The 13,735-nt window shown below is 44.5% G+C and overlaps 1 protein-coding gene across 1 annotated transcript; it reads left to right on the top strand.

Moving 5' to 3' along the window:
- The first annotated feature begins 1,585 nt into the window (after nucleotides 1-1,585).
- Nucleotides 1,586-13,190, top strand: PSMB2 (proteasome 20S subunit beta 2). Its single transcript, XM_069036080.1, has 6 exons — nucleotides 1,586-1,724; nucleotides 4,660-4,782; nucleotides 5,275-5,345; nucleotides 10,242-10,404; nucleotides 12,043-12,092; nucleotides 12,957-13,190. Exons 1-6 carry the CDS (start codon nucleotides 1,634-1,636, stop codon nucleotides 13,062-13,064), a joined length of 606 nt encoding a protein of 201 aa, XP_068892181.1. The 5' UTR covers nucleotides 1,586-1,633; the 3' UTR covers nucleotides 13,065-13,190.
- Nucleotides 13,191-13,735: the final 545 nt, after the last annotated feature.

The following is a 13,735-nucleotide window of genomic DNA, read 5'->3' on the forward strand; positions in this document are numbered from 1 at the left end:
CTGTTGCTTTTTGGCATGTTTAGTATTTTTTAGACCACACAAAGGTTATGTTCAGTTCTCCCAATGACTGGGTGCTTGCCGTATGCTGGAGCATCCTGAATTTTCTCTCCTGGGGCTGCCTCAAGCCCACAGATTTTGGATGCTTTGGTGGCTCCTTTTCTCAGCATGAGGCTGGATTTGTGGAGCTGCAGTCAGAGAACACGTTAATCATAGAATCATTGAATCTTGATGGCGCTCAGGCAGGGGCATAAAACAAGGGCCAGTTGGAGTCACCTCAGTGAAACAGTGTCCAGGCAATCACAGAGTGGTTTGTCTTTTTTTTTTTTTCCCCTCTAGTTGTTAATTATTCACATTACAGGCACACCTGCAAGCCTCTGGGTGGAAGTGTCCAAGATCAGGCTGGAAGAGGCTTGGAGCAACCTGGTCTAGGGGAAGGTGTCTCTGCCCATGACAGGGAGTGGGACTGGGTGATCTTTAAGATCTCTTCCAGCTCAATCCATTCCAGGATTTCTGTGCAAGAAGGCACTTTTTTGTCCTGGGAAATTTAAGTAGATTGAGACTGGGGAGAAAATAAATAGAGAATAACATTCGCTGCTCAGCAGCTGCTAGAACCCACGTCCACCCAGGTGATGAACCACAGATGCCACCCAAGGTCTCTACCTGAGCTCATGGAAGAGCTTTGAAGCCATCAACTGATAGGAAAATCCACAGGGTCATCTTAAGATCTGGGAAAAAAATCCTATATTGGCTCAATGGGTGAGCCAGGCTTGGGATTGTCCCTTTGGCTGTGGGGAACCAACTTCAGCTGGTTTTGGGGCACACGTGTACTGACCATCCCCCTGTGCTGGCACTGCTGGGGCTGCACGTCGGATCCTGGGGCAGTTCTGGGCCCTTCATGACAGGAGAGACATTGAGGGGCTGGAGTGTGTCCAGAGAAGGGAACGGAGCTGGGGCAGAGTCTGGAGCACCAGGAATGGCTGAGGCAGCTGGGGGGGCTCAGCCTGGAGAAAAGGGGGCTCAGGGGGGACCTTTGGCTCTCCGTAACTCCCTGACAGGAGAGTGGGTGAGGTGGGGCCGTCTCTCCTGCTATGGAGAGAGTCAGCTCAGTGAAGAAAAAGAGCAAATGGCCTCAAGCTGAGACAGGGAAGATTCACATTGGGTATTAGAAAAATTTTCACTGTTCACATGATCAGATATTGGAAGGGGCTGCCCAGGGAGGTGGTGGAGTCACTGTCCCTGGAGGTGTCCAAGAGGCGCTGGGTGATGTTCCAACGGCAATGCTGGTTGATGGACTGAATAATCTTAAATCCAACCGTGATGATTCCGTGAAAACCTTACATGGACGCAGCACTTGGGGACACGGTTTAGTGGGGGGCATGGGGATGGCGCTAGGCTGAGGGGGACCTCGGAGGTCTTTTCCAACCTCAGTACCTCATTAAGTCACCCCGTGTCTCTGGGGCCCTTTCCCCGTGATTCCAAAGAGATGGAACTCGACCCCCTCAGATCCCCGCCCCCGCTTCCCTCAGGGCTCCGCAGCCCCGCGCGGGCGGCGGCTCTCGCGAGCGGTGACGTCATCTGCGCGCGCGGACGCGCAGGCGCGGCGGGGCGGGCCGGGCCGCGCTGTGTCACGGCCATGGAGTACCTGATCGGCATCCAGGGCCCCGACTACGTCCTGGTGGCCGCGGACACCGTGGCGGCCAGCAGCATCGTCCAGATGAAGCACGGTGAGACCCTTGGGGGCTCCGGGGCCCTGTGCTAAGCCCTGGCCCGGTAGGGTGTCCCGGGGCCCCGGGCTGATGGCGGTGTGCGCGGTTGGGGTGCTGCGGGCCCGCCGCTGGGGCTGAGGGGAGGCTGTTCACAGGGGAGGGGGTTTCTCGGTTTAAGCGCTGCCGGGCCCTTCAGGGGAGGTGTGGTTGCTGTAGGAAGTGCCGGGCGGCCTCTGGAAATGCCGGGCGGCCTTTGGATCGCGGAGCCAACGCGGGGCTTAAATCGCCACTTGCTCCGGGTAAAGTCCCCCGTCCTGACCGCGTGTGACCGCTCTGTGTTGGGTTGTTAGCTTAATTTACCTGTTCAGGTGAGCGTTAGCTTGTGACCCCAAACCTCGCTCTGCGCCGCGATGTAGAAGTGTTGAAAAACCGCACAGGGATAGCGATGTGACAGGAGGTGCTCGCCTATGCCTAATTCACTGGTAAAACGTAATTCATGGGGGAAAAAGGGATTATGGGAAGTAAAAGTAGCAGTGAAAATCATAGCACGGGGCGCAGGAGCCAGACTGAAGTATGGCTTTGGTTTCTTTGTGTGGTAAAACATGTAGGGCGTCACCAAGTCTCTGGAATTCTCTAAAGTCAATTTTTCTTCCTGCTGTTGCAATGACCTAGACTGAAGCTTGTTCTGTTCTAAAGACTGTGATTTAGAAGCTCTTTTTTAAAAAAATTGTAGAATAGAGGATTGATAAATCCATGCAAATGAATATAAATAAATCCATATAAAACATTTACCTCCAGTGTTTCACTTCAAGGCTGTGACAGCCAATTGGAGCAGTGTTAGAGGCTGTGAAAGCTGGTGGCACTTACAAAATAAAAATTGAATCACTTTAAATAACGTTTTCTAAGTTAATGTTGTTTCCAAGTAGGTTTGTTCATAAACTTTAAGGAAAATGTACTTTGAACATAGGATTTAGTTGCTTTTGCTGGGGGAGAGCAGCCCATGAATTTCAGGTATTTATTTAGAATATTAATTTGTAAATTCATTTCAGCCTGGAGGAGTTTTGGGGTCACCTAATTGCCCCTCCCAGTACCTGAAGGGAGCCTGCAGGAAAGATGGAGAGGGACTATTTAGAAGGTCCTGGAGTGACAGGACAGAGGGAATGGCTTCCCACTGCCACAGGGCGGGGAGAGATGGAATACTGGGAAGGAATTGTTCCCTGGGAGGGTGGGGAGGCCCTGGCACAGGGTGCCTAGAGAAGCTGTGGCTGCCCCTGGATCCCTGGCAGTGTCCAAGGCCAGGTTGGACGGGGCTTGGAGCACCCTGGGACAGTGGAAGTGTCCCTGCCCGTGGCAGGGGATGAGCTGTAAGGTCCCTTGCAACCCAAAGCAGTCTGGGATTGCAAGGGCTGAGCAGTGCCAGTGGCTTTCCCTGAGCTCCAGACAGCAGCTCCTGTGCTGTGATAACTTCTGACATTGTTTTAGAGGATGGTGACACTTCATGCCTGTCTTGCAGCAGAGATTGTTCAGCAGCATTTACTGAGCTGGAGGGGAAGCTCAGAGCTGGAGGTTTGGTGTTTGTCCATGACCTGCTCTCTGTGGAGAGAAGGGATTTTTCCTTCACTCCAACAGCTGCTCAGTGTCTGTCTGGGATATCCAAGTGCCAGATACTTGCTCTGATGAGAGGAGACTGTGAGCACAGGATTGTCTTCAGCGCTGTCTTCACAAGAACTTAAATGATGCCATGAAGATTTTTGCCTTTTCTTTTATACCCCTGTTATACCTTTTTACAACTTCTGTGTTCCTAGTGCTTTTTGCCTCCATTCTTGGACTTGTTTGTCAAGCTGAGAGACTCAACATTTTTAGAAGCTTCGTAGCCAGGGATCAGTGTGCCCCAGAGCTCAAGGTGCTCTCCAGAACACATTCTGTAAACTCAGATAGAACCATCCAGGGGAAGGTTCCTTGGGGAGGGGGGCTCACTTGAGCCTCTCATTGGGGAGTCTTTGATAGATCTGCTAATTAGTAAAACCTGTAATGATATACCCGATGTTGGGGGGGAGGCAGACACAGAGACTCGGCAGGGTACATCTCGATGCATATGACCTGGACGTGTGCACCTAAGGATCCTTAAAATAAATCCCAAGGTAAAATCCCTTTTCCCCTTCTAACCGTGTGTGACTCTTGATTTTAAGACCAGGAAAAGGCATCAAAATCCCCTCAAACACGCACAAACTTTTTCTGTTTTAAACTGCAGTTATGACTAAAAATGTAGATTACTGTTCCTTAATTTCCTGTTTATAAGTGGGCTTCTTTACAATTTATAATTGTTACTTTAATTTTCTTTCTTTTTGGTTGTTTATTTTGGTTTTTTTTTCACAAAAAATTACAGGCAAAAAAATGTTTCTGGAACAGCCTTGTTCACATAAGCTTCTGATTTTTGAGGCTGGGAATAAGGGAAAAGGGAATATAAGGAAAAGGGAGTCACTTGACATGGAATTAGTTTCTGGATTTCCTGAGATTGCTGTTGCTCAATATGTTGATATTTCAGCTTTATATTAAATTACTTGTTTCTGTTGCTGAATATTTGAATAAAGTTAAATAGTCACTGAGCAATGTTCTTATTCCTGATCCCTTATGCTTTGAACACAAAATTGTGTGTGAAGCTTTATTCTTTCCTACCTTGTTTCTAAGGTAGGAAATACTACATATTTCTGGAATGCCTCCCTTCCTGAAGGGCTTTGTTTCTCTTTAACAACTCTTGTTTTCTCTGTCACCAGCTGTGAGACACCAAATGTCAGTGTTTGCTCAGAAGGGCTTTTTACTGGTGCTCGAGGTCATGATGCAGTTATTCAAATCCTTTTCTTGCTTTTATAAAGTCCTGATGCGTCAGGATATTGGCAAAATAAGTTATTCTTCCTCATGACCATGGCTCTCAATGTTATTTTTCTTTGCCTAGACCATGACAAAATGTTTAAGATGAGTGAAAAGATCTTACTGCTGTGTGTGGGGGAGCCTGGAGACACGGTGCAGTTTGCAGAATACATCCAGAAAAATGTTCAGCTCTACAAAATGAGAAATGGTGAGTGAGGCAGGACAGGCACTGGGGGTTGGGAGCAGAGCTAAGGCTGGTTTCCAGGTGAATGTTGGTGGAAAGTGCTGTCCTCAAATCTTCTGTAAAGATTTCTGCATTTTTAGTGTCCAGCAAAGGTGATAATTCAGGCAGGATGTAGAAATAGGGGGTGGATTGTACAGTATATTAGAAGATTTATCCAAATCCCAGCAAACTTCTTTGCAATATAAATGACATAAATATTTCACTAACAGACTTATTATTCTCTTAATATGTCGATTGCATGCCAGCTGTTACCAGTTCTTCTGGTATATTGGACAAAAAAGTCAAGCTACACGTCCTTAATATTTTAATTTTTTGAAGCCAGAATTAGACAAAAGGCACAACATTTTGTCACTAAAAAACATTTTGTTATTTCAAAATAGAAATGGGAAGGCAGGAGGTGAAATATGAACATGGATTGGGGTTGTTATCAAATAAATAGTCACATTTCTTCTCCAGGTTATGAATTGTCTCCCACTGCAGCTGCAAACTTCACCCGGCGAAACCTCGCAGACTATCTCCGGAGTCGGGTGAGTATCAGCTGAGAGATTTTGGCAAAGGCTTCCAGGGAACATTTCCATCCTCAAATAATGAAGTCTGAAAAAGATGGGAGCTGCTGTCTTTAGTGATAAATTTGGAACTGGCTGCTCAGGGACATAGTGGGGTCAAGGAACAACTGAACGTGGCACTCAGTGCTCTGGTGTGGGTAACAAGGGGTTGATGGGTCACAGGTTGGACTCGATGATCTTGGAGGTCTTCTCCAACATCAGTGATTCTGAGATTCTGTGAGTTCATGTTGCTGAACTAAATGTCTTAGTAAAATAGAAGTGTTTGTGAATTTAAAAAACTTATCACATCACTTATCAATAACTCGTACAACCGTAGACTTAAAATTCCAGCCATGGGCCCTATAAACACTTTGTCACACACTGCAGACGTGAAGTGAATTAAACTTCTTGAACATTGAGATAAGGTTGTGGGTTTTCATGCAAATACACCAAATCCGTTTAATCTTCTTGGAAAATGATTTCATAGAGCAAAGCTGTTTGATGTACTTAGGAAAACAAGTGCCTTTTGTAAACAGCAACATGAGGCTTTCGGTAAATACCACATCCAAGTTGGGGGTGTGTTTTCAAGTTACTGAACTGCAATTACTGATGTTTCCCAGGGTGATTATTTTCACAGTATGAAAGGCTGCTGTGAAGGGGCAAACAAACCTTTAATGATCCAAGGTTAGGAAGAATTTCATTGAGAAGAATGTTAATGTGCTATATGAAAGAAAACAGGAGGAAAGGGGATGTTGAGAATGAAGTTCATCAGCTCTTTCAGGGATAGAGTGTGGGCTAAATTGTGTTGCTGTTCTAGCAGTGCACTTACCAGGCCTGAAATCAGGTTTTACAGTAGCAAATAAAGGCCAGTATTAACCTCAGAGCTGTATTGTTGAGAGCTACACATGTGTAGACTGCGAATTCTTCCAGAACTCATCCACAGGAACACCTAGAGGTTATTGTTCTCCTTTCTGATGTGGCTCACAGCTGCAGGTAGCATTTTTTCCTAGTGGGTCCCTTCCAGCTCAGGATATTCTGTGATTCCACACTACTGTTCTGGTTTAAATGGTTTCATCCAACTACACGGCTGATAGGTGATGGCTGGCAGTGATGCTGTTTGCTTTAGCTTGTATTGAGGTGTGATTTGGAAGGTCTGTGTGTGTTTTGTGCATTCCTGTGCAGTTCTCGAGGCTGATGTGAAGAGGTGACGCTGTTGGGGCCTGGCCCTGGTGCTGATGGCTCTTCTCAGGGACATCTGACCTGCACAGATGAGACTGAGTGTCCTGTCCCCTTTCAGCAGAGGCAGCTATTTGTTACGTATCAGTTAAAGTACCTTTAACAGGCTTTTTGGTAAACCTGCCCATCAGGAAGCAGCACTGATGTGGCACCTTTGTCTTCCTCTGTGCCACGTCCCTTGAGGCCTGAGACTCCCTTTGGCTCTACTCCTTCCTGAGCCTATTCCTGTCTTCCAGCTCACCTGCTCCAGATGGGCAGCACAGTGGGGAGGACACTGGCAGAGGCAGATGTGTTTATTTACCGGAGACAAAACGCTGCTCTGGTGCAGATGGCAACGCCCCGGGGCGCGCGGCGCTCTCTGACACTGCTGTCACACTACACTGATCTCCACTCTGCAGGCAGAACCCTTTTCCTCTAACCATAGCACTTAGTGGTTTGTTTGTGGCATTTAGAATTTGACAGTACAAGCCTTGCCATCAGAATGGGTTTTTTTTCCTGTGAATTTTGTTACATTTTCATCATAATATGGTGGATACCAGAAGGATTAACACTAATGCTTGGTATCTACTGAAATTGCATAAGGGAGTCCTGGAGGCTACTAATGTAAACATGTGGATGATGAAAATAAAAATTTAAAGGCAAAACATGCCAGTGCCTCGTGTTAGGAGTGGAAAAATAGTTGAGAAGTAAAAAGTTTGGTGGGGAAAAGATAGTTTGTTGCTTTGTTGGCACTCACTGCGAAGCTGTTAGAAGAGGCCAGAAGGTGTGTGAAAGGGAAGGTTAAACTGCAGCAGGACTTTCTCAGGCATTAGACTCCTGTTGTGGCTGAGACCAAAATAGAGCTTGTTCTGCATTGTTCATCACCATCTGGGTTCCTCCCTGTTATCCAGTTTGATTTCATTTAGGATTCTCCTGACTCCTGTAGTCCAAGTTCTTGATATCTTGGGGATGGCTCATAAGGCAGTGCCTTGAAGTTGTTCTTCTGGTGGAAGGTATCAAGTGTAGTAACAGGCTTGTAGCTTAAGGCCATTACATCACTGTGCTCTTTGCTTCTACTTGATAGTCACCATGTGGTTTTTCATGACATTTCTCTTTTTAAAACACAAGATTCCTGCTCCACAGCAGGTTCTGAAAAGAATCTTTGTGATTTCCGTTTATATGTTGTGATTGAGGCAAACCTGGAAGGTGCTTTGGCTTTCATGGAGGTGAGTGGTGCTGTAGTATGTAGTGACAGGACAGGGGTGAATGGCCTTAAGCTGAAGGAGCAGGGTTAGATTGGATATTAGGAAGAAATTGTTCACTGTGAGGGTGGTGAGGCCCTGGCACAGGTTGCCCAGAGAGGCTGTGGCTGTCCCATCCCTGGAAGTGTCCAAGGCCAGGTTGGACAGGGCTTGGAGCAACCTGGGATAGTGGAAGGTGTCCTGCTCATGGGATGAGCTTTATGGTCCCTTCCAACCCAAACCATTCCAGGATTCTGTTATTACCCATTCCAGCACCTCACCTGGTTCACCTGCTGAATCCAGTGCAGGGTTTAGTACATTGAACTTACTGCTAAGGTTGTGTGTGTAGGAATAGGAAAAACAACCCCCTGCCCTCCAGAGGTGATGTAGTTCAGTCTCTGGTTGTGATGCTGTTTAATTATAGGTGACAGAGTCTGGCTGGGTTCCAGAAGCAGCTTTTAGCTCCTCTCTCCATGTCCACACTTGGCAGGAAGCTTCCTCGCTCCCACCTTTTCCCCCTCACTGTGACTTTGGCTTCCGCCAGATGTCACAAGGCTGTGTCACCACCACCCTCCCGCTGCTGAGCTGGGATTGGGCTGTTCAGCACAACTGTGCTCTTCAGCTATAAGTTCTGGAGAATTTCACACATCTCCTAATTGCTGTCGTTATTTTAAATCAAACAGCACCAAGTGCAAAACTACTCGGGATGAGAAATGATGCTTCTGTAGGAAGGAAAGTTTGGGTTAAAAAAGAATGTCCTGGAGTGTCAGTCATCACTCATTTGATGGCCCTTTAACCACACCAGCCTTGTAAAGAGTTGAGAACTGTTGGCATGGACTGAGTTACAGAAGCCAAGCAAGACTGCCTTTGGAATGGACAAAAGGATTGGGAGGTACAAGAAATTCCAGTCCCAGCATCGAGGTGTTACGGTGCAAATTTCATTTATAATCATGGAAGTAATAAATAGATTATGTGTATTTGCTAGTGTTTAAATCCTGCCTTTCGTGAATAATAAGGCACGGGGGATAATTATTTACATTTGAGTTTTAAGAAGTCTCAGACACCATTAGCAGGAGAACTTAAAACTGAAAATCAGTTTACAGATGGGTTTAAGTCTGTATAACACCATTTATTTATGGTTGAGTATCTCGCATATGCCAATGTTGGTAATTCCAAGTCACACAATAATTTGAGTGATCTTGTGTCATGGCTCTTAAATATCAACTTGTGTGATGTTTCAGAATAAATAAATGATGAAATACAGCCTAATTAAACGAATACAGCTGCATGGTAACTTCTTTCCAAATATTCTTGGATGCTTTGAAGATTAAATCACACAGTTTAAAGTGATGCTTTATATATAAATGTAGCCTATTTTATTCTTTCATACTGTCTGAAAGTAAAAATATAGTGGCCTGTGATTTTTTTTGTGTGTATGTGTGTGGAAATTTACTGTACTGAGTATCAAAATGAACTTTTCCTATGATGCAGTTAATGTTTTGGCTCTAGGGTGAAATTTTGTTTGCTTTTTTAATCTGGTAGTTGCATCATCATTTTTTTTTTCTTATTTTGTTGCTTTGTTGATGCAGGCTTTCCAGCAGTTTGGAGATATCCTGTTAGTACAATTAATTTAATAAGAAACATTATGTAGATATGGAAATACTGGAAGTATATAAAAGCTGCTTTTAAAAATACATACAATACCCAAATTTTTTCTGAGCCTACATTTAAAAATAATACAGTGCACATGTGTTTCATGGTCTTACAAAGTACAGATCTTGGAAGGATGTAGGAGAAGAAGGGATGTCTGATTTATTCATGATGGTGGAACACTAAACCTGGAACATGAAATAAACTGCCAAATATTAAAGATTAAACTTGGTACATGCAATAAAAACCAAATTGCCAGTGAACAGGACACTGTGTGTAACTGTCTGCACTGTGTGAGAGCTTTCATATGTGCTTAGACGGGCCGTGCTCACCGGGAGGGGGACTGGGAAGAGAGCAAAGAGCAGGTTAAATGAACAAAGAGTTCTTAGAAACTGCAAAATGTTCACGTTGTGCTCACGTGTCAGCAGTAAAAATCCACAAGTTTTATGTTGAGATGAAAGAATCTGGCATGAAAACTGCATTCAGGTTTTTTAAAGTTGGAGTGTGCTGTGAAAGCTGTAAAAAAACCCCAAACACACTGGTTTTCAGGAGAATAAGAGCTTTATGTTTTTATTTGCTTGTGCAGTCCATGTTAGCAGAAGATCTGATCACTTTTAGCTTGAGACCCACGACGTGCTGCAGACAGGATTGATGCAGCATTTTAGGATAAGGAATTGGGTAACTGCTCTGTTGCTGTTCCCTGGTGCGCGGGCAATCAGGATTCAGAGATTTGGTGTGAGTGCTCTGACAAAAACATTATTTCTGTTGGCAGACCCCTTACCATGTGAACCTTCTCCTGGCTGGCTACGACGACCACGAGGGTCCTGCCCTGTACTACATGGATTACCTGGCAGCTCTGGCTAAGGCTCCTTTCGCAGCACACGGATATGGAGCATTCCTTACCCTCAGCATCCTTGACCGCTATTACAAGCCAGGTGTGTGGATCCAATGGACAGGAAAATTCTCCTGCTTCAGTGTAGGCCTTGAATTTATTAACCAGTGAGACTGACATTTGCTGAATCAGGTGGCATTACTGTGGTGCTACAGATTGGAACCTGACTTTTTGTTGGATAAATGGAGCTCTAAAGGTTGCCTTTGGTTTTGCTAGCATGGTAATGGAAAACTAGTCAACTCTTTAGTTTTTTTTCCTGTTTGCGGCGTAGCAGACTGAGAATAAAGGAAGTTTCAGTTATTCTAAAACATGATTAGACTTTCCTGGACCATTAGCAGCTGGTAGTCTGCTTTTGATAAAGAACAGTTTGACAGCTTTATCTTCTTGCTTGTCAGTTGGGCTCTGACATGTACATTTTCCCAGAGTATCAATATTCAGAGGCCAGTCCCAGATCCTATTGCTCCATATCTTGGATTGGCTTTATGTGTGATAAATTAAAAACAGTCAAGTGAAAAGATATTCCTAGCAAGATCATCCCCAGCACTCTGAAGTGGTGATGATAAATCACAGAGTATGGAATGGTTTGGAAGGAACCTTAAAGCTCATCTCATTTCACCCTCTGTCATGGGCAGGGACACCTTCCACTATCCCAGGGTGCTCCAAGCCCCTTCCAACCTGGCCTTGGACATTTCCAGGGATGGGACCAGCCACAGCCTCTCTGGGCAACAGAGAGGTTTTAGACTGATTCACCGTTCTGTGCACATGGCAGCTGCTCATCATAACTCTTGTACGTGTTTGTACTTGTCTAAACTTTTAGTTTTAGAATCACAATCCACTGCCAAGGAATAAACATGGCCCCATCCCCACTGTAGATAAGGAAATGTGCAAAGCACGGAATATTGTTAATCTGACATCTTTGGCTTTAGCTACAAAACTACTTGACTCCTGTGTGCAAAGCTGAGTTTAAGTTGTTATCTCTGCTCTGAGATTAGAAATCCTTTCATCCACCTCCTACAAGAAATGTAGCTATAAACTGATCATTTTTATTTAACTTTTGCCTGAGCAGTGGATGCAGGTCTGGAACAAAGCCTAGAAAGAAGTTTTAGATCCACAGACCCCGTTTGTTTTCTAGTCATGTCCCTTAACAATCTATTGTTCCATTTTCACCATTCCTTGTGGAACAGAGAAAAAGAATGAATTTCATTGTCATGGCTTGTCACCCCTATAGAGTGCTGGATTTTATCTTGAAGTGTGAGAATAGCAGGAGCATCCCACACGTGCCTTGCCCTTTATTGAGCTCATACCCAGCAGGAACATCACTCTGAACCCATCTCCACCTCCTGCCCCAGACTCGCAGCCGGCTGGGGCAGCTGGAGCTGATTTAGAGCTGTAATAAACTGTAGGAGAAGGAGGTGGCTGGGCTTCTCTGAGCCAGGCCCTGGCCATGGGAGGCAGAATTCCGTCATGCTTCCCATTCCCTGTAACAAATCGATTCTCAATGGCTTGTTGCGGCGTGAGCACTGCGGTGCAGGGCGTCCTTGGGACATCTGGAAAGTGTTTTCTGTGAGCTGGGAAGGAGAGGTTTTGGTGCTCAGCTGAAAAGTTGTTTAAATTTAATAAAAGTTTTTGTGGAGAGAGATGGCCTCTAATGAAATCAATCTGTGGATGTTTTCCCTTTCAGGTATCACACGTGAGGAAGCTGTGGAACTCTTAAAAAAATGTCTAGAGGAGGTGAGTTGCAGAGCTCAGGCCCTGATGCTCCTGAGAAAGGAATGTTTGTTTGCATTCATTCTCTGATACTTTCCTGTTCCTCTTGTCGCGTTTCTTGCTGCCTTTGCCAGAAGGGTAATAAATGCACTGGCCAGATGTGGAATAGCTACTGAGGAAAAGGATTTACGGGCAGTTGCATTGCCTTTGCACGGTTCACATCCTCCAGAACGTAAACTTGGAGCTTAATCACTTTGCTTTACTTCTGCTTTTTGCGTGCTTAGCATAATATTGATCCAGACTTTTTCCTCTTATGTTTCTTCTGAACTTACTGCAGCATCCTTGTCACTTGTATTACACTTAAGCACTCTTAGAAGTATATACTAATTATTTTCCAGCTTGTGAAGTGATACCTGAGGTAAAGCCTTGACCTTAAAGTTCATGACCAATTTAAGTGTAAACATAAGACTCCAGACATTTCAGACACCAAGGCTTTTATTGTAGGAAAATAGTCTTTATCCTTGTCTTTAAGAGATTGATTTGAATGTAACATCAGGAAGAAGTGCTCTGTAGAGGTCCTGTTTGAAGTAGCTTTGTGATATGTACTCTTTGTGTCCAAAATTATAGCCCACTCTAGTCTTCCTGCTTAAATGTCTTCCTTGTTAACAGGCCTGGCTATTTTGCACCTCTACTCGAGGCTTGCCTAATGTGGATCATCTTACAGCAGAGAACAAACTCCCACTAATTCACTTGTGAGCAGTGAAAAAACCCACTCTAGTTCCTAATATTTCAGGTCACTAGAACCAGGATGGAAATGTAAAGTATACTCTCCTCTTTTACTTGAGCTTTGGGTGAATCTCATTTCTTCTTTTTGTCTTTGCTGAACAGCTTCAGAAACGCTTCATCCTCAACCTGACCTCCTTCAACGCCCGGTTCATTGACAAGGAGGGCATCCACGAAGTGGACAATATACCCCTTGCCAAAGTGGAGTCCTAACCCCCCAAGATCTTTCTTCAGCAGTCTTCTTGTTTTGTTCTCTCTTGGGTTTTTTTTTTCTATTCATTCGAAGCACACAAGTAATGTACCACGGTGGGAGCTTGAATAAAGCCTGACATTTATATAGCCAGTTTTATCTTTTTATTCTACTGATCCTTCCTGAGAGGATTTGGGTAAATTGTTCCACAGTGAAGGTGAAACCTGATTTACACTTCATGAGGGTACATTCAGGTTATTTGTCTTTCCTCTTCTGAGATTTTACTGCTCTCCAAATTTCTTATTTGGAGGAAAACTGTATTTTCTAGATGACATTGTGCATCATCCCCTCTCATCACTAAAGCTCAGCAAACCCCAGACAAGTGTTCTGTGCCAAACATAGGGCATTTACTTTATTTTTTCAAAAATGTTGCCGTTCTTTGCTGCATAAAGTAATAATCAGGTTTTCAAAGACTTAATTTGCTTTTGATAGAGTTTTTTTTCACTTGAATTAGATTGATACAAAGGTTTTCAAGTAGAATGGATTTTAAAATGCACTTTTAACTCACCTGGCAATGGTTCTGTTACTGGGAAAGAGCATTCTGCTGGCACAGTGGATTTAAATAGCATTTTAAATAGAAACTAATATATCAGTTGTGTGATTTTTCTTAATTGATGTCTATACGTTTAGAAGT

The sequence above is a fragment of the Aphelocoma coerulescens genome, chromosome 23, assembly GCF_041296385.1.
Source record: "Aphelocoma coerulescens isolate FSJ_1873_10779 chromosome 23, UR_Acoe_1.0, whole genome shotgun sequence".
Taxonomy (NCBI): domain Eukaryota; kingdom Metazoa; phylum Chordata; class Aves; order Passeriformes; family Corvidae; genus Aphelocoma; species Aphelocoma coerulescens.

Coding starts and splice junctions, on each gene's coding strand:
- PSMB2 (XM_069036080.1), top strand. CDS start 1,634: ATGGAGTACCTGATCGGCATCCAGGGCCCCGACTACGTCCTGGTGGCC. Junction 1,725..4,659: donor CATCGTCCAGATGAAGCACG/GTGAGACCCTTG, acceptor TTCTTTGCCTAG/ACCATGACAAAATGTTTAAG. Junction 12,093..12,956: donor TAAAAAAATGTCTAGAGGAG/GTGAGTTGCAGA, acceptor TTTGCTGAACAG/CTTCAGAAACGCTTCATCCT.